The following is a 24116-nucleotide window of genomic DNA, read 5'->3' as shown; positions in this document are numbered from 1 at the left end:
CACCGATTTTGAGTTCTCAATTTAGTAGCTGAATGAAATTTGATTCCGAAAAATCGTCTTCAAGCAGTTGTCACACCTTTATGTTGTGCAGAGTAAAATGGTTTATTATTAATAATAGTAGATGTTTTTTCAAAGATTATCATAACCGAATATCTTATTTTAGAGTATAGGAGTGGTGTTAAGCTAATAAAAATCCATAATTATTTAAATGAAGGTGCTACTGAATTCAAACATTTGTCTTTTTAGAAAGAAGAAGTAAAAAAAGATCAAAAAAAAGTAACTTGTAAGGAGAATTAAGATATTTAAATTCTGTTTTCAAAGCTCTTTCAATAACATGTGTATCCACTAATGTAAGATATAAGCAAGCAAAAAATTTGAATACAATAAAGACATTTTTCAAGTGAGATATTTTATTGTGTGATGCGTTTATGATATATGTATCTGTTTTCTTTATTTTAATTTATGTGTGAATATATGGTAACTTATAGGTCTCAATTTATCAAACTTCTAAACTCGTTTTGTATATTTTCGTTTTGTTAGCTTTACATCCAATGTTGAAAATTGATGACGAATGACGATACATTGACTTTTTGAACATGCTGATTAGTCACGATATTTGTTTGTTGAGAAAGTTTAAATTTTGTTGCTTATCGCCTTGATTGAGTTATTTAAAATTTTTTGAACCTTATTGTAAGTTATCACATTTCATTTTTCAGTTGCACTAATGATTTTGAATATTGCTGCTTTAATTGATAATCCCTGGGACTTGGAACATTTTTTTTAATTTATTGCTAAAGCAAAATCAAAATAAACAGGAATTATTTGTCTAAAATTGTCACAATCTAGTTAAGCCGTAAAAATGAACACTAATCAGCCGTCAAAGTTGTTTCAGGGCACGTAAAGCGTCAACGCGAATACTGTTATAACGTTCATTTGAAATTTGAATAATATTAATTGTATGTAGTTGAAAACCCCTTTTCATACAAAAGTTGAGTCCGTTTTTGAACTCGGATTAATAAACATCTCATTTATAAAATAATCATTAAGGAAGTAGTTTTAAACTACAGACACCACAATAATAATACGTTATGCTGCTCGAGAAAAGAACAAAACCGACAACTCTGTCAAAGATTGCTAAGAATTCACATGCTAGAAAATACAAAACTTTGTTTACTATTTTCAGTAATCAATTTGACAAATATATTAGCTCTAATAATGTTATTTGTCAGGTATAATAAGTAATATTTATCCATCAATAATCCATCCAATTTTAGACAAAACGACTTGGCATCATTCTTGACATTGAAATCTCCGAGAAGAACATTATCCGAAAACAACCTTTAACTCACATAACTTACCGAAAAGTGTTGATGAATAATTGCTCCATGGGTCGAAACAGTTGTGAGTTAAGTTTCAAATTACCTTTATAGGCATGAAGAAATGTTTAACATCTTTACTATGTGAATAAAAATTATATGATATGCCTCTGACTGTTGAATATGTCCTGGAACATGGCATTTATGTTTTACGAACCCTATAATTATGTTTTTTTGAGAACCATTTATGATTTGGTCATCCAGTCATACCTTCCTTAGTTTCATACCTGATGAGTTAGCGGATAAAAGTTTAAATATATACTTCCTTTCAATATATGAAAATTCATTGAAAAAAGTGGTATGAAATTGGACATTTTATAGTTTCGTGAGAAAGACTGCTTATTTCCACCAAAGCATTGTTATTTTGTTTTAGTCGCCGAATTAAAATAATCTACAAGAAAAAAGAAACAGAAAAATTACAGATGAAATTGAACATCGATTTTGATACATGACATCCATAGCACATGACGCGCATTGTGTGCACAATTACAACTCTCCACTGCATTTTACTATGTGAGGATCAATTTTCATCATGATCCCGAAAATTGTTCACATGATGATGGCATTAATTATAATAATTTTCTATACATGCACATATTGTTTCTTTTTTTAATATTCCAGTAAACGTATGAGAGCTAATTTCATATAATGACTATAATTTTGAAAACTTACATATATTTTATGAAAATAATCTTTTTTTTTCTTAATAGGAAAAGAAGAATTATTGAAATGATTGAGTATTCGTAAAGAAGATTACGAGAGGAAGTTATCGATTTATCGCTAACTATCAAGACAATATGTATAAGCTATTAACATTACCTTTTCAATGCGGTAAATAGACAATTTAAGAATTAAAATCAAAAAATGTTTATGCGAGAGACATGCCATTCGCAATCATTTTTGATTAACGGACACAGTCAGAGTTGGCTTAAAATTGCATTTGAGAAGATATTGCCATATTTCAGCAAGTTCAACCTTCATTTAAATAAGAAGGAAAACAACTCCAAATTCACGCATAATTCTTGATCAAAAAAGGGCAATGAGTTCTCATATTAAGGAATGCCCGAGAGAACGTCAATGCTGTGACAGAAACACAAGTTTTTTACAACACCCTTGGTTGGAATGGAGCCTCAAAAGCTAGAAATGTCAACTAAACGTGTGGACTGAGAATATGAACAAACAAGGTTACAGAATCATTAACAGAGTCAAATGGAAAGCCTTTTTTTGCAACCTAAGTTCCACATAGAAGCATCGTTACAGTAACTAAGTAAGAAAAGTCTTATTTTATAGGTCAGTACTTCTCAAAGTTCACTCTGTGAAGCACTTTTGTGTCGTGACATAATCTCAAGTGTGTCCTCCGCTGTAGCTCAAAAAGTGGCACTCACATTATAGTCTGTGACACCCTGCCTGACTGTGGCCACGTCACTCAGGTGTGTCGCTAACATTTTGTCAAAATCTGTAAAGTTTAAGAACTACCGCCCTAAAGATATCTCTTTAGTAAAAAGAGCACTAGATTCCAACTCTGCCCTATATATAGGCTTAGTAATTCATTAACAAAAATGCAAATTTGCATTCAAGAATGGGGTTCTGTCTAGAATGGCTGGATATGTATCCTTGATGGAAATATAATTTATGAAAGGGCGAATCACACACCTTAACTTCTCTTTTTTTTTTAAAGAGGAAGTCATTAATTTCTTTGCCAAAACTTCATAAGTTTTGAAATGCATTATCTTCAAACGAATGAAAAAAAAAAAATATGAAGGCATAAGAAAGAAGTTGTGCAAAATGCAATCGGAATTCAAGTGATTCAAATGAAAGAATAAAACAATGATTTTCATCTTTGTGTATATTGTGATTAATATTTTTTACACAGACGATTAAATGCTTGCAAAAATCATGAAGTAAGCTGTACAACCACGGATAATTTATTCAGTAAATTTTTAGGCGTGTACTGACTTCCATATTTTAATCAAAATTGCTTCTTGTAATTTCTTCGTGTATTAAACCATTTTTTTAAAGCATGCATAACAGCAATGAGACTGTAGTTTAATGTTATAGAATAAAAATATCATATTCTGTAACTTCTTACTATCTCCTCCATTCGTATTTAGTTGTATCAAAATTCACTAAGACTTGGTAGTTTAAGTCCTCCTGTATATAACTTCGGGTACGGGAGTTTGTCGAATCCTCAATGAGCGCAGTTCTGGATCTCATTTTGATTTGAATAACTAAAAGTTTTTCTAGCTTTTGAAGCATCGGAACTCAAGAAAAAAAAGTTTAAACAATGGATATCCATTTTACTCTCCTAATTATTATTCCTGCCATTTAAAAACAAAAAAAAAATAACTCAATCCAGTTGAAAAGATTTCCTTTTTAAAGAAAAAATGTTGAAGAAAAACTTAAAGCTATCGAAAATGTCATAAAATGAAACGTAAAATATATACTTTAAAGTGAAGCCCTTCAAAAAACGTGTGAAATGTTCTTATTAGGTCTTATTTTTAGAATTTGTCACAAGTTTTTTCAGATACAGTAGTGAAATTTACAGAAAAAATCCATTGAAATGATAAAGACTTTTCCATTATTGAAAATATTTCCCTTAAACATTCAGAGCTTCGGAAAACTGCCTGAAGAGGGCCACTGAGATGAAACTATGTTCCCAACAATAAAGTATGTTGTTTTCTATAGAAGCAGAAGTGCGATGAAAATTCCATTTATTATAAGACGACTGGTTCTATCTGAATATATATTGGTATATTACGGGGCTTGTTATTGTTGTTGTTTTACTACTCCACATCTCTATAAAATTATTTTTCAGCTCTTTTTTCTCTCCTGTTATTTTTTTCGCTTAGGACTTTTTTTTTTTTGTTGCTGTACGGTTTTGTCGGAAAAATTGCTGAGCGATGCTTGCTATATATGTGTGGAATATGTAAGAAAAAGAAAATGTTTTCCATTTTCATTCATTAGAATATTTTCATACATCCATTTTTTATGATCCAAGTATGCAACATCACCAAATCACGTACTGCTTTTCACACTTTTCATTAGGACTTTATTTTAATCATGTTGATTAAATTTTGCTTTGTTTTCTACTAATATTTATCTTGGAGAACATCATATGTGCGTATCTAATCGCATCGCGAATAGCATTTTCAATCAATAGCTTTAATCAATGGGTTTAAAGAAACGGGAAGATACATAGTGGATCTTAAATTATTATAATAAACTCATTCTTCTTTTATGAATGAACTTTTTGTTATAAAAATATGAATGAAAAAATATTATATAATTATAAAGTAATCATAAGCTGCTTCAGTCTCTTATGATGTTTTTTTTATGTATATACATGCCATAGTAGCATAAAACTTTTGTGTAGTAAACGTTAAAATGAGAGGAAGAATGTTTTATCTGGTTCATCTCATAACTTTAGACAATGGAGTTTCTTATGAAAACGCCTTCCATATCCAAGCATTAAACCTTCCCAGATTTTCTGAAATTTAATGAGAAAAAATTAGCAGTCTAAAAATCTGCTACTTTTCGTATTAAACCTGAATTTTCACTGGCTTTTTTTTCCTCTTCTTTCGATCACCTTTAACATTTTAGAATTAGGTAAGTACTTGAAGTTTCACGATGTCTGTTCGAATCTCTTTTCATGTAACCATTTTTTTGAGATACAGGCGTTTCATTTATGGCTGATAACAAAAATGTATTGTCGATGTTTTTGCTGTATACAATGATTGCAGTATTGATTCTTTTTCCAGACTGAGTTTAAATTTAAAAAACATGATTTTGCGATTAAATTGTCGAGGATATACTGTATGCTTATAAAGGAACAGTTTAATGTCTTTAAAGGCAACTTGGGTATTCATCTGCATTTTTATAGCAGGATATACATATCTCAGTTTTTATTGAACATCTAAAGTCAACCGATCTAGTAAACATCATAAATGTCGTGGACTGCCATTATGGTCGATTCTAAACTTCCTGATACTAGTTTTCAAGTCCAATGGACGCAAACTACTTACTTTTTTCATAGCATTACTTCATGCTACTTAATGAATGATTCTGTCGATAATAAAAAGTATTCAGAAGATCCATGATTTAACATTTTTATTCCACTTTCATTACAAGAGAATGAAATTTACATTCTATACATTCCTTAACTCATGCATTGAAATCACTAGAACCAATTCAATTCTTTATGCTTTTGCTAGAAAAAAACGCACATTTTTTTATTATTTGTAGCATCTTATTGCTGGTGAACATACAAGCTAAAATAACACTTGCACCGTGTCATGCAATGCAAACCGTATCATTCGAATCCTTCATGAAATTTTCACGGTTTAATCTTAGATTTTCCGCATCCCTCAATGATATCAGGAACGTAATACAGATTTCATATGAAAAAGTAAGGAATGTTATCAGGAGGGTTCGAAAATATTTTATGGAATGCTATGTAAAATAATGTTTGTTTAATGAACTTAGAGAATCAAAAGTTAAAGAATAGACTGGTCCGTATGAGTTCATGAGAATGATGAAGAGATGGATGCAACTTCCAATAATATGAATGAAGAGAACAAAATCAAAGAAAGGAAAGGAAAATCTCTGTTAAAAATAACATTTCCTAAACGATGTCTGTAAATCCTGTTCAATGCTTTCATCATCATCACACCTATATCAATTACAAATTGTTATTTTAGCTGCTCAATAGAAGGAATACAAATGTTCTTTTTATGTACAGAAAGTAGCACGTTTTTGCAGTGAAAAAATCATTCCTTTAATCTCAAGCATACGTACACCAATAAAAAGAGTCCCTGTAACCCAAACTTGTATGTAACACTGTATTTTATAATCCCCAATAAATCCAACCCAAATTCATTCTATCGCATTCTATTGCAAGTCAAAATATTACTATCTTAGCACAATATTTTGGTTTAATAAAATATTAAATTTTTAATTTTATTTCCATTGAAAATCACACATGCGGAAAATCTTTTTACGTATATACCTACATTTTGTCAGTTGTCTAACTGTAAATGAACAGTTCTCTTCTTTTTCATTCAGAAAAAAATTTCAAAGGGAAGTGCAAAAAGGTAAAGATTTAAAATGTATTCAGTTCTTCTTGGAAATTTCTATTTAAGTTTTCATTGGACACCTTTAATGAATTTTTAATTCCAGTACAAAATTTTAATTAAAAAATCAATTCAACGGTCAATAAAAATTTGAATTTATAAGAAAATCATAAGTTAGGGGGAATAAACTTAAGCACATTTTTTATAGCAGTTGCTATAATAGGAATATTTCAATAGTAATGTCAAAATGAAAACTGTAAATTTACCCTGATCATGTTCAGGTTACACAGCACACATTGAATGCCAGAATAATTTTATTTCGTAACACGAAAAATGACCCCCTCCCCATAACAAGAGGATACATCACAAGCGAACGACCCCTATTTCTGCTGTAAAAATCCAATGACTTCAACATAAAATATTCTTTAAAATCGGAATATAAACATATTTTGGTAATAAATTGCGTAGATAATTAGTACTTACAGTTTATAGATTAGTTATTGTTCCGTAGAATATCCAAAATTTATTGTAAAACTCGTAAATGACAAATAGAAAAAGTGTTATCTAACTTCCATTAATTTATATTTTGTGCAGGATTTACCCAAAAACAACAACATAAATCATGGCTGGAGTTCTTCGCTTTAGCGTGAACATAATTAAGGGGAATGCAAAGCCTCTTGTTAAAGCAAATGTTCCTGTTATCATCAAAGTATGCGGAATTTCGGGAAAAACTTTAAGAGGAGAAAATAAAATTGTTAAGCCGAGTCCATTTCCTTACAAAACAAAAGAATATGATGTTTGGAGTGCATTTTTAGACAAGACAACTAAAAGATTCGACGATAATTCAAAAGTAAACTCATTAACAATTGATAACATAAAGAATATTTATCATAATTAATTATTATTTTTAGATGATTTGTGTTGAAGGTCCAATTTGTTCTGGAAAAACTAAATTTGCAAAAGAACTTGCTGAAGAATTAGAAATGACATACATGCCAGCACCAACAATGGATGACATTTATGTCAACGCTTATGGATATGATTTGAGAAAACTCGATGATCAACTCCCAGAAAATGTTAAAAGCTTTGACAACAAAAAGTTTTGCTTACAACCAAATCATCGTAGTGTCGGTACCTTCCAGATTAGAATGTACATGCTCCGCGTAAGCAATTATATTGATGCCTTAGCTCATATCCTTTCAACTGGACAAGGTGTTGTATGTAATCGTTCTCCTTACTCTGATTTCGTTTTTGTTGAAGCTTTGATGCGCAGCAATTACATCTCAAAAGGTGTTCGTTCTGTGTATTATGATTTGCGAAATCATACATTGCCAGAATTAATGAAACCACATCTTGTCATCTACCTTGATGTTCCAGTCAAACAAGTGAAAGAAAACATCAAGAAACGAAAGATTGACTACGAAATTCAATCAAAAGTCTTTAATGATCAATATTTAGGTGATATTGAAACTGGATATAAGCAACGTTTCTTGAAGGATATCTCTAATCATGCTGAATTACTTGTATATGATTGGACTGAAGGTGGTGAAACTGAAGTCGTAGTTGAGGATATTGAACGAATTGATTTCGATCGTTTTGGACATTACGATGAAAAGATGAAGGACTGGAGAATTATGACAGAATGGGAATGGTGCGAAAAGAGAATCCTTTATACATCAGATAAAGCCGATGTTATGAATTACTTTAATGTCCCAAGATTTGATGTTCCCGAGCTTATTCGTGAAGCAGATGACGCTAAAGCTTTACGCGATGTCTATTCACATGCTCCAGGTGAAAGATACATCCATGGATACAATGCAGATATGGGAGATAGCGGAATTTTAACAAAAACTAAATATCGATTTGATTTCAAGTAAATTGAATTAAAATAATAAAAATTTGAAGGAACATACAAGATTAGACATCATTCAAAGATATTTATTGTGCTAGAAATCAAGCATATATTTTGTACATAAGCCAGTTCATAATAAATTTCGTCTTATGTCAATATTCTACGTTAACTCATGCCACTTTCCTTCAATGCTTTTCGTTCATAATATCGCTTTACAGCTTCCAAAAATAAATCCCCAACAGTTCTTTTAGCCCAAATGTCAATTTTTGGTTTTTTCGGTTCGATTTCTATTTCGTCAATCTCTTCCTCTATTTTTTCGGTAACAACTGGCTTTTGGATCTCAATTTGTTCATTTGGTTCGTCTACTTTCATCGGTTCCTTGAATACATTTTCTTCTTTTGGAATTTTCTTTTCAACTTTCTTCTTTTTTTCACTATCCGATTCGTCACTACTTGAATCCACTGAAAAATCACTGTCAGCATCTAAATTTGAATTTAAATGCTCTGTTTTGGCAGGTTTTTCATCAGGTTTATCATTAACTGCTGGTTCTTCGTCATTCGATGATTCGCGCTTTCTATAATTCTTCTTTTTCTGAGAAGTGTCATTTGGACGTTTTAAACTTGTTTCCTCTGATTTTGAATTTACTTCCTCTGGCTTGGAATCAACTTTTTCAGGTTTGGAATCAATTTCTTCTGGTTTCTTTTCAGTTTCTAATTTCTGTGAATACAAATGTCTGTAAAATCCTGAAAGATCTGCCTGTTTTGTGACATCTCCAATTGATTCTAAATAATCTTGTCGTTTCTCTTCTAACTCTGCCTCCTTAATTTCTTCGAGTTTCTTGCGATAAGTGGATGTGACAAAAATTTCTTTATCTTTGAATTTTTCGCCTTCAGCTTCTCTTTCTTTCTGTACCTGCCGCTCAACTCGTCTCTCATATTCCTTCTTTCTTTTTTCAGCAGTCTCGATGAGTTTTTTGATATATTTAGGTTTCTTTTCTTCCTGTGACTTTTTCTGAATTTTTGCTTCATTTCTTTTATTCTGAATGTCATCATATACTTCATCGTATAAAAATATATTTGGATCCTCTTCGACAGCCTGTTCATGCATCTTTTGGATCTGTTTTTTCTGAAGCATATTCGGTTGTAAAATTGGCTGTTTCTTAACTGCTGTGCTGTTTGATTCATCTTCCGAGTCAGAGGAACCGAAAACATTCGATTTTTTTATTAACTAAAACAAATTTGTAGCCATTACTATTGATTCAATAAGTAATTTGATTATTTTAAGACTTACCCCATATTGCTTTGCCATTTTGTATTTAATTATAGTTTTAAAACAGGCTAGATACTGCACAAATTAATATTTCTTTAAAATCACAGATCTCAATGTTTACACTAAATATTTGATTATTCAAATTTTCAATAACCGGTATTCTCAAATCATATTTTGAATAAAATATTGTTAATTATTGAGAATCAAACAGAATTGGTGTAAAATATTCTAAATTCTTATGCATTTATTACCTGAAATATTGAAAACATTGGTTTGATTTAAATTAAACTTTTAAAAATTATTAATAACTTTCACAAGTGTAACGGTCATAAAAACTTCAAAACAATAATGAACCGGTTCAAATTCAACTTTCTCAACGGAATAATTTTAAACATAGCAAGTTTTAACATTTAAAATATTTAATTATTTATATAGTTTCCACGCTTTTTAATCATAATTAAACAAACTCCTAAGTAAGAAACAACGTAAAGGTGTACGATTTTGAAGAAAATACATTAGGAAAGTTGATAGAATTACGAAAAATTTGAAAAAACAATGCCTCGCACAAAATTACCGAAAGTAGCAGCAAGCAAAAGAGCTCGTGAGAATACATCGGAATTGGATGATATTCTTCGTGACTTTGATGTTGAATGTAAGTTCTATTGCACTAAATATGAATTTGTAGCTTATAAATGTGTATTTCATTATTAGTCGAAAATTCGTTACAATCAATAAGAAGTGCACATCAGAAGAATCTACAAGATGCCGAGACTGAAATCGAAAACTTTAAAACGGAATTAGGACCATACATTTTGTTGAAAACTATGGGAGAAATAAAGCATATGAAATCGTTGTCTGATTCAGCAGAAAAAACAATTCATGATCTTAATATGACTGTTAAGGACACAATACAGAAACCTGATGAAGGTACTTTCTGCTTAATCAATTCTTTTTATTTTCACTGTTCACCTTTCATCTTTAACATTTCATTTCTTCTCATCACTAACATTCTTTCTCTCTATACTATCTATCTTTTCTCATTTATTGTTAATATAATAAGGATATCTTACAGCGGATGTTGGATATAAAACTTCTGAATCCGAATTTGATAAATCTTCCACTCAAAAAGGAAACGTCTCAATCGTTGCTCCTTTGAGAACACTCAAATCCCGTAGACGCAGTCAGTCAGCGAGCAATGTTCCATTATCAACACCAGGTCCACGATCGATGATGAATCAAATGAAACAGAAAACTCCATTGCCCTCATCTCATGCCTCGCGCTCAAAATATCGTACTCCAGCACAAAAGCCAACACACCAAAGAGCTGCAAGTGCTGATCGAGTAGACACAATAGTACCTAAAATCAATCCAATGACCCCAGTTTCAATTCTTCGACATCCACGTTCAGGAGAAGTTGCATTTTCCGTTAAAGGAAGTCCAATCCTTACATCAAAGTATGTCAACATAAATTTAATATTTAAACTTTGTACCCTAATTCAATTTACTTTTTAACAGTATAATCGAAAGGACTGCAAACGTCAACATACCTGTTGCCAATGGAATACTCTCAGTTCGTCCCGAAAACATGGATCCATCACATTTGAATGCCAGCCTTATTAGAAAAATTGATAGTGATACAATTACACATTTGCATACGCTCAAAAATAATTTGGACATGCTTATGAAAGCATATGATAATCGAATGAAGTCATAAATTATTTTTTTCTCATATTTATAGTTTTGCAAGTGTCATATTTGTTTTGGATAACGGCTCTTTTTGTTGCCGACTTTTTAGGAAAGACTTTATTTTTATTACTCATTATTATCAATAAGTTTTTATTTTTATGATTCCTACTAATTTTTTCACCTGCTTATTAAATAATTTTTATGAAAAACTGTTCATTATCAATCGAATATTTTTTAACATCCATGAAAATTTGAAAATCCACTCGGATCTAGTACAATCAAAATTATCAACATGCGCACAGCATAGAAATATTTGTCTCACAACTGTTTCACTTTTCGTCTCAATCAGTGAAAATTTGCATCAAGCCTAGAATGAAATAGTAGAGTTTGACCTGAAAAGAATAAGATACGTCAAAGTAACTTGAAAACAAGCAAATCATAGAAATGATTTTAACAATTTACTGTGACTTGATGTTTTATAAAGGATGAACGATACGTGCTGCTAAGTGTAATCCAACCATTTTGCAATAAATTAGCAAAAAGGAATGTGTCAAAAATTAAAGGATTTTAAAGAAAATTTGAAAAATTCAACATTTATGTACGGAAATTCAAGTGAAGACCAAATTATGATTTTAGTGCATAACAGTATTAATGATAACATATCTAGTTGAATATATAAAAGAATTTAATTAAAAAATCATATGGAGATAATAAAATTAACAGCAGCGGATGCACAAGATTCACTTTTACTATTAAAAGATAACATGATTGATTTATGCTATGAGTAAATGCCAAAGGAAATTGAATAAACATAAATTAAATCTTCTTCTTTAACAGTTGTGTGTACAGAATGTTCTTTGTGCGCAAAAATTTGATTATAATTAAATAGAAGATAGTAGTTAAGTAATAAAAGAAAAGGACAGAACAGTGACAATATTTTCTATATAAACAAGCTATTGCTATAAATTAATTAGTATTAACAATCTTGTGTTTGAATAAAGTAATGTGGACATCCAATATAATAAATATCAATTGTAATATCAAAGATTAAAGGATTTTCAGCATACAGCAAGTGTACAATGACCTGATGTACAATATGCAGTGGATAATTGCTTTTCTTTGTATAACTTATATTAAAGGATCAATGATAATAGGTAAGAGCATATTATTTCCATACTTTTTATTTTTTATATTTTTTGAACAATAAAAAATCCATTAAAGCTATATCGTATGCATGTACATTTTCTTTTCATTTATGTGAGTCTATCCATCATTTTTGAACGATATTATACAAGAGGAAATAAAGGAAAGAGCTTTTGAATTTTTTTGAAAATTGAAATTATTAAAATTCTACGCCAACGTCCTTTTTTTAGTCGGTTCCAATATTAATTTTTGAAATAAAAGCCTTTTGAACTCACAAAAAGCCTATTAGTAGCGGAAACGGATGTAATTTTTTTTTTTTGAAATTTTAATGAAATATTTACGTTTAATTTTCTTGGAAGTTTACCAGATCAGGTCGAAAAGTCATTAAGAAATGAATTAATTGTACTGAGCTGTTATCGGTCAGAAAAGGGTTCTAGAATCATACAGAATAAGATGTTTACTGCTGCGTATCTGAGTAAATTTTCAAATTAAATCATTTCATAACCTACTTTCGTACAGAATGTGCATTAATGAACAGTACATGCGAATTTCATTCACTACAACTCAAAAATCCATTTTGCCAATTTCATATACTCAAGCTGTAAAACCACTTCAAACTATTCAATGCGACCTTTGTTCAATCAATAGAGCAGCTCACTACTGTGCTTGCCATCAAACTTCAATTAGAATTTATAAAAGCGGATAAAAGCTTGCAAGCAGTTCATGATATGTAGGATATACATCAGTTTTAAGAAAATTGAATGCATGAATGGCTATAAAAAGAGTTACTTCTGAGAACTTTGTTAAAGACATTCTATTCTTTTTGTCTGTATTTAATGCTTACATTTCTTTGACTTTTCATGATGTATGTACAAACAGTTTTCAATGCTTATTTAATTTTAAAAATTAATCTAATTGAAGATACAAGTGTACATGACTTGACTATCCCATTTATTTTATGTCGTAAGCCATTACTTAACCACAGGATAAAAGAATAAAACAGGAGGCGTGCAAAGAAGGAATAGAAATAAAACTAATCTCCATCTCTGCGAATACATCTTCTTAAATTTACAAGGGCTTTAAAGCACATAATTCAATAAAACCCAAATCTCCATAAAATATGTCTGGCTACGTCTCTGATGCATAATATGTAGATTTGTGGTCGAATTTTAAGCGGACCGTAGGGTCGTCAAATAAATGCATGAATATTCATACTACAAATAGTTAATACGATTTCAAACCGAGCATTGAATCGCTCTTGACTCGCGTATAACTGCTATCTGGAAATAAAAAATCGTTTATAACAGAATAAAGGCACGACTAGATGATTTACCGCCAGCGAAAGAAAGAAATTTACGGTAATACCAGATTTTATCCAAAGTTTATTCATATTAAAATATTTTTGCGGACGCAAATCACAATGGAACAATAAGATTTTATCATTATCATAACTTCCTTGATTAACTTATCTCGACTTCACGATCTCAATTTGAAAAATTGATGAAGTAAAACTTATTAGAAATAACACAAAAGAGAAGAAAAATCGGAAAGCCTCCGGAAGTAAGAGACTTTAAAATATATTCAATTCATCAATGTGCACTGTGCCTTTATATATATACATAAAAACTTGCTTAAATAAAAGCAACAAAATGTGTTGTGAGGAAATTCGTGGAAAACTTTTTCCTTTTTTTGTGCTTCGAGAAAAGAACAAAAAAAAACTTTTCAGCATTATAATACAAAAAAATTGTTTTCTTTCCAGTTCCAGAGACTAAAAGTCCATACGATATTCTTTGGCATGACTTTTCCTCACCCTCACCATATAACGATAACATAGAGAACATTAGTGAAACAACAGCTGTTAACGAGCCTTTTTTTGATGAGACATCATCACAAGTAAATGTGTCCGCTCAGCTAGGAAATGACGCCATATTACACTGTCGTGTGAACGATCTACGTGAAAAGACGGTAAGAAGAATATCTCTTATTTTTATTGGTCTTTAATTTGTGAACATAATAGGGTTTAAATAATGAAAATGGAACTAGTGTCCATCAAGTAGAACGGTGACCTAACGAGTTTAGTGAAACACTATATATGGGTTTTTTGTGCTAATTTGTGAAAACAAGAAAACAACTTTTAAAAATTTTGTGAAGGTTCCTACACCGAGATATGAGCATTTAAAGATGCAATTTTTGATGTTCTGGATGTCAAAATGTAACTCCAACATAACAGCACCAAAAAATTTGAAACTTTGCTGGTTTTTAGTGCAAGCCATACCCAGTAAAATAAGCCAAAAAAATTTTTCAAAAAAGTCCCACTGCAAAATTATATCCATTTTTCGATTTAAGTGCCGAAAAAGTAGTCAAAAAATCGGAAAATTTTCACACTTTTTTATGTAAAATCTACAAGCCTTCACCAAAATTCTTTAAACTTCACCTGTTTTTTGTGCAAGAGTATCCTTACAAAATAAGCATAAAATAATTTTTAGATATAGCTTATATGGTAAGATATAGCAGTTTTCCCGTGCAACCTAAGGTCAAAAAAATTAAACTTTTTGATAATTTTGCATGCAAATTACGCCAAACTGTACCAAAATTATTTAAAATTCGCCTGATTATTGTGCATATGTTACTTAGTTATAAAAAAATTTAACTATAGCTAATATATGGAAATATAGCAATTTTCCCTTGCAAAATAGTGAAAAAGTCAGAATTTTTTTAAATTTCGAGCTCTAACTTCAACAGGAATTAACAAAATTTTTTGTAACTTTGTCTAATTTGTGTGCATTTATTCCTAATTAAAACAAAATAGAAAGAATTTTAGAAAAAGGTTTATTTGCAAAATTATAGCAATTTTTATATGTAAAGGAGTAAAAAAACTAGTAAAAATCGCAATTTTTTCAGATATTGAACTCTCAAGACTGTAAATCTTGTTAAAAATTTATGAAACTTGGCCAGTTTACTACTCATAATTTGTGTTTTTATTCAAAATAAAAATATATTTTGGAAGTGCCATTGTTGAAAAGTTACAGCAGATTTTTGAGGTAAAGTAGCAAAAAAATTTACAAAATTTTGCTATAAATGGCTATATTTCCATATATTAGCTATAGTTAAATTTTTTTATAACTAAGTAACATATGCACAATAATCAGGCGAATTTTAAATAATTTTGGTACAGTTTGGCGTAATTTGCATGCAAAATTATCAAAAAGTTTAATTTTTTTGACCTTAGGTTGCACGGGAAAACTGCTATATCTTACCATATAAGCTATATCTAAAAATTATTTTATGCTTATTTTGTAAGGATACTCTTGCACAAAAAACAGGTGAAGTTTAAAGAATTTTGGTGAAGGCTTGTAGATTTTACATAAAAAAGTGTGAAAATTTTCCGATTTTTTGACTACTTTTTCGGCACTTAAATCGAAAAATGGATATAATTTTGCAGTGGGACTTTTTTGAAAAATTTTTTTTGGCTTATTTTACTGGGTATGGCTTGCACTAAAAACCAGCAAAGTTTCAAATTTTTTGGTGCTGTTATGTTGGAGTTACATTTTGACATCCAGAACATCAAAAATTGCATCTTTAAATGCTCATATCTCGGTGTAGGAACCTTCACAAAATTTTTAAAAGTTGTTTTCTTGTTTTCACAAATTAGCACAAAAAACCCATATATAGTGTTTCACTAAACTCGTTAGGTCACCGTTCTACTTGATGGACACAATGGAACTAAAGTATAATGTCATAATTTCAATATTGTTCAGGTATCGTGGCTGAAAAGAAAAGGAGAACAGCTTCATTTAATAACAATTGGTGCTTCAACATATAGTGGCGACTCACGATATTCTATAGAATTTAAACCTCCCAATGACTGGCAGTTACAAATAAAGTATGTAAATGAGAGAGATGAAGGACAATTTGAATGTCAAGTGAATACACAACCTTCGCTTGCACTTGTTGTTTCATTAGAAGTTATAGGTAAGTACAGCGTATTTTTCATCATACATATATAAATACGACAGCAGTTCCACAATTTAAAAATGAATATAAACTCATTTTTTATCAAAATGATTCCAATTTTTTATGGCATTAAATAGGTTTAAGAACTCGATTTATTTTTTTTTCACTTTCTTTCCTCCTTCACCTCCTTTAGTTCCCCGTGTTGAAATAATAGACGAAAGAGGGTTGCGTACTCCTGACAAATTCTATAAATCTGGCAGCACAATAGAATTGAAATGTGTTATCAGCAAAATGCCACAACCAACAAATTATGTTACATGGAAGCATGGATTGCGAATGCTGAATTATGACACAAGTCGTGGTGGAATCAGGTAAGAAGTGTTAAAAGAAAGGGAAACTTTTTTTTTCTGTATGTCAAAAAAAGTGCTGCCATGCTGAAATTTATATCTCTCGGAGCTGGTTTTTTAATATACGCACGTAAATATTGTAATTTCTTGCGAATATGACACTTGCTTCAAACAAAAAAAGGAAAGAAGATGAAATGTTGCACTCTTGACAATTCTCCATTTTTTAGTACCTATCTTCTTTTGTGTTTCTTTCATCTTTTGTTCTATGTCTTTTGCATTTTAGTACCTAAATCTTAAAGCACAAGACACAAAAAAAACTTTTTCCATTCTTTCTACATACACAATGAACAGCTTTAAAAGCGGTGTTTAGGGGATATGAAAAGAAATAGATAAGAGCTTCTTGTAGATAACATCTAAACTTTTAATTTATATACCCTTCAGTAAATTGCAATTAACAATAACTTTTCTTGTTTCTTGTTGTTTCTTTCTTTGCTGCTTCCATTTCATCCATCCATAACTTATTCAAAGTGTAAAAACTAATTTAAACTCAATGGGAGCAGTTAGTAGGTTGTATATTGCGAATGCAAACAAATACGACAATGGGAACTATACATGTTCTTTAGGTGAATCTGTACAGACTACAGTTACCGTCCATATTTTAAATGGTAAGCATGTCTTTCTTATTGTACAGCAAATATTAACATTTAATTTATTTTTAAATATAAAAAGGTGAAAATCCAGCAGCAGCACAGCATTCTGAAACGGATTCAGCAAATTTTTTGATCCCGTTAAATCACATGCTGATTTATACTCTATTATTAATATCCCTCATCAACTACAGGTGACAATTCGTGGATGATATTGACTTGACATAAAAGAAATAATAACTATTTTAAAGGAATAAATGTTCTTTCATACTTTTTCAATGTGGTACTATTTTATCAGTATTGCTCAATTTATCTCATACCTTAAGGAACTAACCAAAACATATATTAAATAATCTCCCATAAGATCCTAGATACTTTACCTGAATATTTTGAAATGAGATGTAAATTATAAAGTTACAAAATGCAATGGTAACTTTGTAGATTTTATTTTGTTCTCAAAATCATGAGAAGCTATAGGAAAACAAAAGTTCTAGACCTAAGTTTTTTAAACTAACATTTTTCTAAGAAATTATTTTCTTCTGGATTCTTCTTGAAAAGACAACAACAATGAAAGAACAAAAAAAACTGATATTTTAGAAATACGTACATCCTTTTTCATAACTTTGCTATCGTACTGATATTAAACTATCATGTATAAATTTAGATTTGATGTATCCGCATTTCAGCCATTCTGCTAATTGGAAAAAAAAATCTACAAATCTACTAAAAAAATTCTCGTTATATATTGTACGATAAAAAAAATGATAACTTACAATAATAAAACTAATTTGTATTTTACAAAATTTTATTTAATTTAACTTTTCTCATCAAAAATGCTTCAAGAGGTGAAATACAAGATCAATCTCACCACACACGTGGTAAAACATTAGCAACATTCGAAACATTGTGTTGTATACTAACACAAACAATCAAATTTGAAAAATTATTACTTCAATTTTTTTACTCAAATATCAATAGATTCATTGTTTTTTGGCTTCATCTAGGTAAAATAATGTATTATAAAGCATTTGAAATGCTTCTGTACAACCAGAATCCAACATAAAGTAGAAAGTTTGGCTAATATAATTTTGACAACATTATTTATTAGTGTTAGTGTTGAAAATGAAATATTCAAATTTTTGACAGTTAAAAACTTCGTTGATTTTAGAGAAAAAATTTGTGAAAATTGAAGATAAGAGAACAATAGGGAGAAAGGCTAACGCAATAGATCTACCTCAAAATCAGGCTTTTCTGTGGCAACTGTCGTTCTTTTATCTTGATAATTTAAAATGTCAATATTTGGGAAAAACGATTCTGGCGCATCCGTTGTCTGCTTTTTTACTGGCACTCGAGCTGCTAAATTGACCATTGAAAACCATTGACCATAGCATAGATGATCAAAACGTAACATGCTAACCTTTTAAATAAATTATGGTTATTTTTAAAAAGGCTATTAATGTTAGTCTGAACAGATATTTACTTGCTTTCCACCAAGCTCGCCTATAAATATAAATTTTAAGGGTCAACACTTCTCACATCAATTATGTAAACTTACCAGGACCCAGACATAAAGGTATTCCAGCTTCACCATTCCACAACTTTTCAAAATTTTTTCGCAGGAAGCGTGCTAGATAAATTGACTGACAATCACAATGCTGTGTGAAGAAAAAATTTTCCATTCAGCCTAGCATGAATAATTGAATCATCATGTCGGTATTTTTTTATTGTCCTTACCCAAGGATTTTTATCTAATTTAATTTTGGTTAATTTTGGTATATTATCGAGGCAGTCTTTTGGCAGAAACTGGAGTTTATTCGAATCAAGTCGCCTAAAATTAATTTTAATAATAAGATAATTTATCAAGCATTGGCCATGAATAACTTACAGCTTTGATAAGCTTATTAATGGTGAAAATACGTCAGCATCAAAATCTTTCAGGTTGTTATTGTTGAGTAGTAAACTCGACAAAGAGCTTGAAGGAATGAAATGTTATTACTAAAGTAATGACCAGATTTATCTCCTCATTTGTTACCTTAAACCTTCGAAACTATTGGAATGAAGATACTTAAAGTTATTACTGAACAGCATCAAACGCCTTAAGCCTTTCATTGAACGAAATAGATTTTTTGGTATATGATTTAAGAAATTTTGACTTAAATGAAGCTCAGTGACCTTTTTCAAGCTGTGAAAAGCAAAAGGATGTATCGATTGAATTTTGTTTGCTGCCAAATCCAATATCACAAGATTCTTTAAGCTTTTAAAAAGGCTTTCGCTAATGTGAATTATAAAATTTTTCTTCAGATATAAATGCTGCAGATATACCAGATTAACAAAGGCATCATCGGAGATTTCATCTAAGATTGTTATGAATATGAATATTATCAATAATCTTCAACTGACCTTAATCTATTTTTTATTGATAAATATAATACACACCTAATGAGTTTTCCGAGAGTCTTAATGTTTTCAGCTTTTTCAATTCATATAAATCCTTATTGTCTATGGCACAAATCTCATTTTTTGAAATATCCAATCCTTCCAGCTCAGACTGTTCAAGTAAAAGAGGTAGCTTTTTCAGCTTGTTGTTGCTAAAATTTATAACTGATAAACACACAAAGGTATCAGATTTTTTTTATGATTTCTTGATATATTAAGCTATCGATGGAATTTTTCAGCATTATCCTGTTATTTTCTTATGAATGGCGAGAATTACTTTCAATATTAATACTTTCCATTTTATAGCTGCTTATCTTAAGTACCATTCTCAATAGACAGCCATTAAAAATGGGATTTATAATAGTATGACCAGTTTATGTCCATCTTACTTTAAAGTCCAGGTATGATGCAATTAAACTTCTACTGAGTCATAAATGCTTGATGGGTATTACAGTATCTCAATTCTCAGGAATCAAACCAATGTAACATCGACCCGATTGACACATATTGAATTACGTCAGAGCTCGAAGTCGACTCTTATCTTGTATGGAAAAGCTGATTCAGGTCGACTCAATTCCAAATAAAATTTTAGTCGACTTCAAGTTCTGGTATTCTATAAGTATACTGTCACCTTATCACTGTAAGGGAAACATTGAAATATGCGTAGGTCGGACGAGTCACTACAGCTCATACTTTATTTTGGGAGATTACTGTCAAATTTGCAGCTTACATGAATCTCGAAATATGAATTTTTTTACTGATAACTCACAGACATACCAATACAAGAGGATTTACAACATTTCTTAAAGACGTTACCTTTGATGTGATAAATTGATTGGAAGAGCTCTAGAGGTAAGGCATTTGATAAGTGATTAATTGAGACGTCTAATATCTTCAAGCTTCGAAGCTTCAAAAACAGCTGATTGTCAACTCTTTGAAGATTATTTTCTTGAAGACGTCTGTAAAATTTTATGGCATTATATTAAAAAGTTTAGGGATCGGTCGGAAATTAAGTAACGCTTAGGAGGTGAAGGATGATCTCAGTTTTGATTCATGATTTTGTTACAAAGAGTTACGGTTTGATGGAGGATCCAAAATCGATATTTTTTAGAGTTACTTAATTTCCGAACGTTCCCTCGTTTCAGTCAGATAATGGATTACTTACAGAGTTGATAAGCTATCTAAATCTAGAAGTAAATCATTTGGTAAGAAATTCAACCGATTCCTAGACAGATCTAGAATTGTAAGATGTGTTAAACCTCGGAATGTATCCCGATGTAATGTTGTCAATTCATTATATGAAAGATCACTAAAAAATTAATTCGGAAATTTATAATTCATTAAAGACTTTAATGTCTATATCGTAAATTGACCATGTCAATTTTCTTTTTAAATTGCCAACATCTGCGAGAACCGATGACTAAAATTCATTTACGATCAAAGTTCTGAATTATTAAAAAATAAATTGGATAGCAATGACTGCGATACAGCTATTACAATTTATGTCCTTTTTCAATATTCTGCGAGATTGTTGACAACAATTTTTAAAGTTTGTGTAGGATGTCGTTCACAATTATCATGATGACGATATCATAATATTAAATTTTTAATAAATGTTTTGTTAAATAAATAAATAAATTTATGTAGGCACGAATGCCAAACATTCGTATTAATGAAACATAAAAGTTGCTGTACTCACATATGGGTGATATCGTTTGGAACAGACTGTGTCGATGGAATATTTTTCAAGCCTAGATGCCAACAACTAATTTGTTTCAGCACTGGCAGACAGCTAAAGGATTGAGTAAATGAAATATGTAAAAGTAAATTAATTAAATTCAATGTCGAGCAGCCTATTACCGACAAAATCCTTCTTCAGTACAACGATCCCATGCTCGATCCAAAGATTGACCCATTATGATTTTCCATACAGGCTATTAATAATAAATTCATTTAAAACAATTTAACTTTTTACTCTACTGTATTTTAAGGATTTTTTAATTACTTGCTCAACTGATGTTAACCTTCTCTCAATCTGCCAATTAATAATATTAACAAGTTAGTTCCAGATTCTCATAAAATGAGACTTTAATATTTAAAAAAAATGAAAAATAGATTACATCCGCTAGTCTTTGTTCCAAAAAAAGTTCTGGAGCTTTTGAATCAGTTAAGCTTGAATTGCTTCCGACATTTCCCAAAATAATACTGCCTTGAACACTTGACAAATCATCAAACTTTCTTCTTATAAGACACAAAAAGAAATAGAAATATAACAAAAGTTTAAACATGATGTTTATGGCAGTCGCGCTATAATACTAAATATGAATGTATAATCTGTTGAAGAGATTCTGTTGAAATGTTTACATACAGATAAAGATTGATTAAACATTGAAAATTATTCTTTTCCGTTCTGCTAATTGAAAAATGTATTTTATGTATCTATTGTGATTATATTAAATTGTATACATTATAATCTAATTAAGTAATCTGTAATCTTTAAGAACGTCTCAGTTACTCATTTATATTGTTGAATCAATCAACTTTGTAAGCAAGATGTCTATATATGACTAGTCATATTTAATTAAGTGTAAAAGGGTAATTTAAATAAGCTTCGTATACAAAAAGTTTTAACGCTTCTCTTTGAAAAGGATCATCATCATCATATCGTCTCAATTACATTTCAGTACCTCCGATAGTAATAGAAGAAAATTTGAACTGAATTTTAACATTCAATTTTGCAAAGTTTTTCTTTAAATTGCTTCCATGAACTTCAATAAAATCGATGTAATTTATCTGAATTGAAAATGTTCATTTTTCTTATTCATCCTTAGCAAAACAAGCTACGCATCCGTTTGAGACTCAAGATTTAGATTTTAAGAATTCACGGCACATCCAATAATTTGGCGCAAATAGATTCCGACTTCCTAATTTGAAAGAAATTGTTTCTTTCTGATACTGACTACTTAAGAAATGAATGACGGCAATAAGAAACAGAATTTAATTCTTTTTGACGTAATGCCGACAATGAATTTTTTAGCAATTTTCCATTTCGCTTTGGAGTCATTCACTATTGACGTCGTCGTGCACATGATATATTGATGATGTTCTCATACAAAGTACACACTAACACAAACTAAAATATTTATAAATTTACATATTCAAATTTTTACCTAAATATCAATAGATACATAATGTTTTTCCTTCAGCTAGTTAGAGTAGTGGATAACAAAGTGTTTGCAATGGTTCTGTACTAAGATAATTCAGTAAATGGTATCAAATTTTGCAAATCAAATTTTAACAATTTTCCTTCAATGTGTTAGTGTTTACAAAAATTCAAATTTTTTGACAGTTACAACATTTTTGTTTGAGAATATCTTGAACTTTTATAAAGATTCTATGGATTTTTCACATTCTTAAACTTCATATCCACTAATTGTTGAACATCATTAATGAACAACCAACGAGGAATTCTATTGATAGACTCTCTAAAAATTTTCAGTCATACTTTTGAGCTCATTCATTCAGACTGCGGTTTTCATTTGTTCGGTGCACTGCACATATTTATTAACATGTTTTTGAGTGAATATATGAGAGAATATGAAAAGTTTGACATAACGACAACAGACAAGGTACTTATGTACAATTAGAATAAATGCGTAAGCAATTTATTCCTCATTGTCGAGAAAGTCACGTAAATTTCGAGTTAATCAAAAATGTAGCATACATACAAACGAATTTGATTGATTATTTTCACACGTGTATGATTTCTTGTATAGAAGCTTTTGTTTCGAAAACTTTTGATCCTATCATACATGACTCTCAATCTTTGCTTAAAATATATTTCGTGATACAGAAGAGTTAATAGGTCAATGTGTATAAATAATGAGATTTAACCCAGTATTACAGATGTGAAAATTTGTAAAGGAACCCAAAACATATATTTAAAGCAATACGATATGTGTCCATATTTTGATGTGATAAGCATTTGTGATTTACATGACATGAATGTAATATGATGAATTTCGGTCTAAATTTTAAGCATATAATTTTGTAATCGTAAGCCCGAGCGACACAATGTCGACAAACACGTTGCGCTGTTCGGGAAACTTGAAGTGTTGATCGAAAATGAGCACACACATAATTAAGATCCACAAGTCATATATGTACTGATTATTTTCCAAAAGGATATTCCATTAAGCTCACTTGATCTACCATGACAAACATAAAAGATGAAAATCGTCAAAAAGGAACTTTTTATTCGCGACGACGGATGGTTGAACGTGAGATTTTTTATTCAGAAGATTCATAATCTGATCTGAAGAATTTTAAATCGATAA

At 30.3% G+C, this 24116-nt stretch overlaps 4 protein-coding genes and 1 long non-coding RNA gene across 7 annotated transcripts; 2 read left to right on the top strand and 3 right to left on the bottom strand.

Moving 5' to 3' along the window:
* Window positions 1–6772: 6772 nt before the first annotated feature.
* On the top strand, window positions 6773–8466 carry ND-42 (NADH dehydrogenase (ubiquinone) subunit ND-42). The gene is made up of 3 exons (XM_070637269.1): window positions 6773–6897; window positions 7040–7295; window positions 7357–8466. The coding sequence occupies exons 2-3, from the start codon at window positions 7068–7070 to the stop codon at window positions 8320–8322; spliced, it is 1194 nt and encodes a 397-aa protein (XP_070493370.1). The 5' UTR covers window positions 6773–6897; window positions 7040–7067; the 3' UTR covers window positions 8323–8466.
* LOC139088185 (nuclear speckle splicing regulatory protein 1) lies at window positions 8363–9694 on the bottom strand. Its single transcript, XM_070637270.1, has 2 exons — window positions 9588–9694; window positions 8363–9524 (listed from the first exon to the last, which is right to left on the bottom strand). Exons 1-2 carry the CDS (start codon window positions 9603–9605, stop codon window positions 8463–8465), a joined length of 1080 nt encoding a protein of 359 aa, XP_070493371.1. The 5' UTR covers window positions 9606–9694; the 3' UTR covers window positions 8363–8462.
* A 268-nt stretch (window positions 9695–9962) lies between these two features.
* Window positions 9963–18048, top strand: LOC139088177 (borealin-like). 3 transcript variants are annotated; one of them, XM_070637256.1, is made up of 6 exons: window positions 11313–12406; window positions 14155–14360; window positions 16154–16367; window positions 16543–16720; window positions 17225–17361; window positions 17426–18048. In XM_070637256.1, exons 1-6 carry the CDS (start codon window positions 12340–12342, stop codon window positions 17539–17541), a joined length of 918 nt encoding a protein of 305 aa, XP_070493357.1. In that variant the 5' UTR covers window positions 11313–12339; the 3' UTR covers window positions 17542–18048. The 3 variants fall into 3 exon arrangements, with proteins under 3 accessions (XP_070493359.1, XP_070493358.1, XP_070493357.1); XM_070637258.1 differs by lacking the exons at window positions 16154–16367; window positions 16543–16720; window positions 17225–17361; window positions 17426–18048 and adding exons at window positions 9963–10218; window positions 10278–10493; window positions 10639–11020 and having other exon boundaries at window positions 11082–12406; window positions 14155–14289; XM_070637257.1 differs by lacking the exons at window positions 16154–16367; window positions 16543–16720; window positions 17225–17361; window positions 17426–18048 and adding exons at window positions 9963–10218; window positions 10278–10493; window positions 10627–11020 and having other exon boundaries at window positions 11082–12406; window positions 14155–14289.
* Window positions 18049–18470: 422 nt separating this feature from the next.
* On the bottom strand, window positions 18471–21567 carry LOC139088132 (carboxypeptidase N subunit 2-like; the record flags this gene model as incomplete). Its single annotated transcript, XM_070637191.1, has 10 exons — window positions 18471–18760; window positions 18824–18843; window positions 18899–18998; window positions 19078–19171; window positions 19229–19315; window positions 19376–19697; window positions 19780–19944; window positions 20596–20738; window positions 20945–21088; window positions 21479–21567. Coding segments are annotated over 10 exons (1365 nt in total), but the record flags the coding sequence as incomplete, so codon positions are not given.
* An 80-nt stretch (window positions 21568–21647) lies between these two features.
* Window positions 21648–21973, bottom strand: LOC139088070 (uncharacterized). The gene is made up of 3 exons (XR_011544186.1): window positions 21900–21973; window positions 21785–21814; window positions 21648–21713 (listed from the first exon to the last, which is right to left on the bottom strand). It is a non-coding gene; the product is annotated as an uncharacterized lncRNA (long non-coding RNA).
* Window positions 21974–24116: the final 2143 nt, after the last annotated feature.

Source organism: Chironomus tepperi, unplaced genomic scaffold (genome assembly GCF_022539635.2).
Source record: "Chironomus tepperi strain 1889 unplaced genomic scaffold, CSIRO-AGI_Ctep_v1 contig_161, whole genome shotgun sequence".
NCBI lineage: Eukaryota > Metazoa > Arthropoda > Insecta > Diptera > Chironomidae > Chironomus > Chironomus tepperi.
The sequence above is the reverse complement of the archived record's forward strand: the minus strand, read 5'-3'. Positions and strand labels throughout refer to the sequence as shown.

Excerpts from the sequence above, each read along its gene's own strand:
- ND-42 (XM_070637269.1), top strand. The coding sequence starts at position 7,068 with ATGGCTGGAGTTCTTCGCTTTAGCGTGAACATAATTAAGGGGAATGCA. Across the intron at positions 7,296-7,356 it reads GATTCGACGATAATTCAAAA|ATGATTTGTGTTGAAGGTCC; the intron begins GTAAACTCATTA and ends TATTATTTTTAG.
- LOC139088177 (XM_070637256.1), top strand. The coding sequence starts at position 12,340 with ATGTACAATATGCAGTGGATAATTGCTTTTCTTTGTATAACTTATATT. Across the intron at positions 12,407-14,154 it reads TAAAGGATCAATGATAATAG|TTCCAGAGACTAAAAGTCCA; the intron begins GTAAGAGCATAT and ends TTTTCTTTCCAG. Across the intron at positions 17,362-17,425 it reads TACCGTCCATATTTTAAATG|GTGAAAATCCAGCAGCAGCA; the intron begins GTAAGCATGTCT and ends AAATATAAAAAG.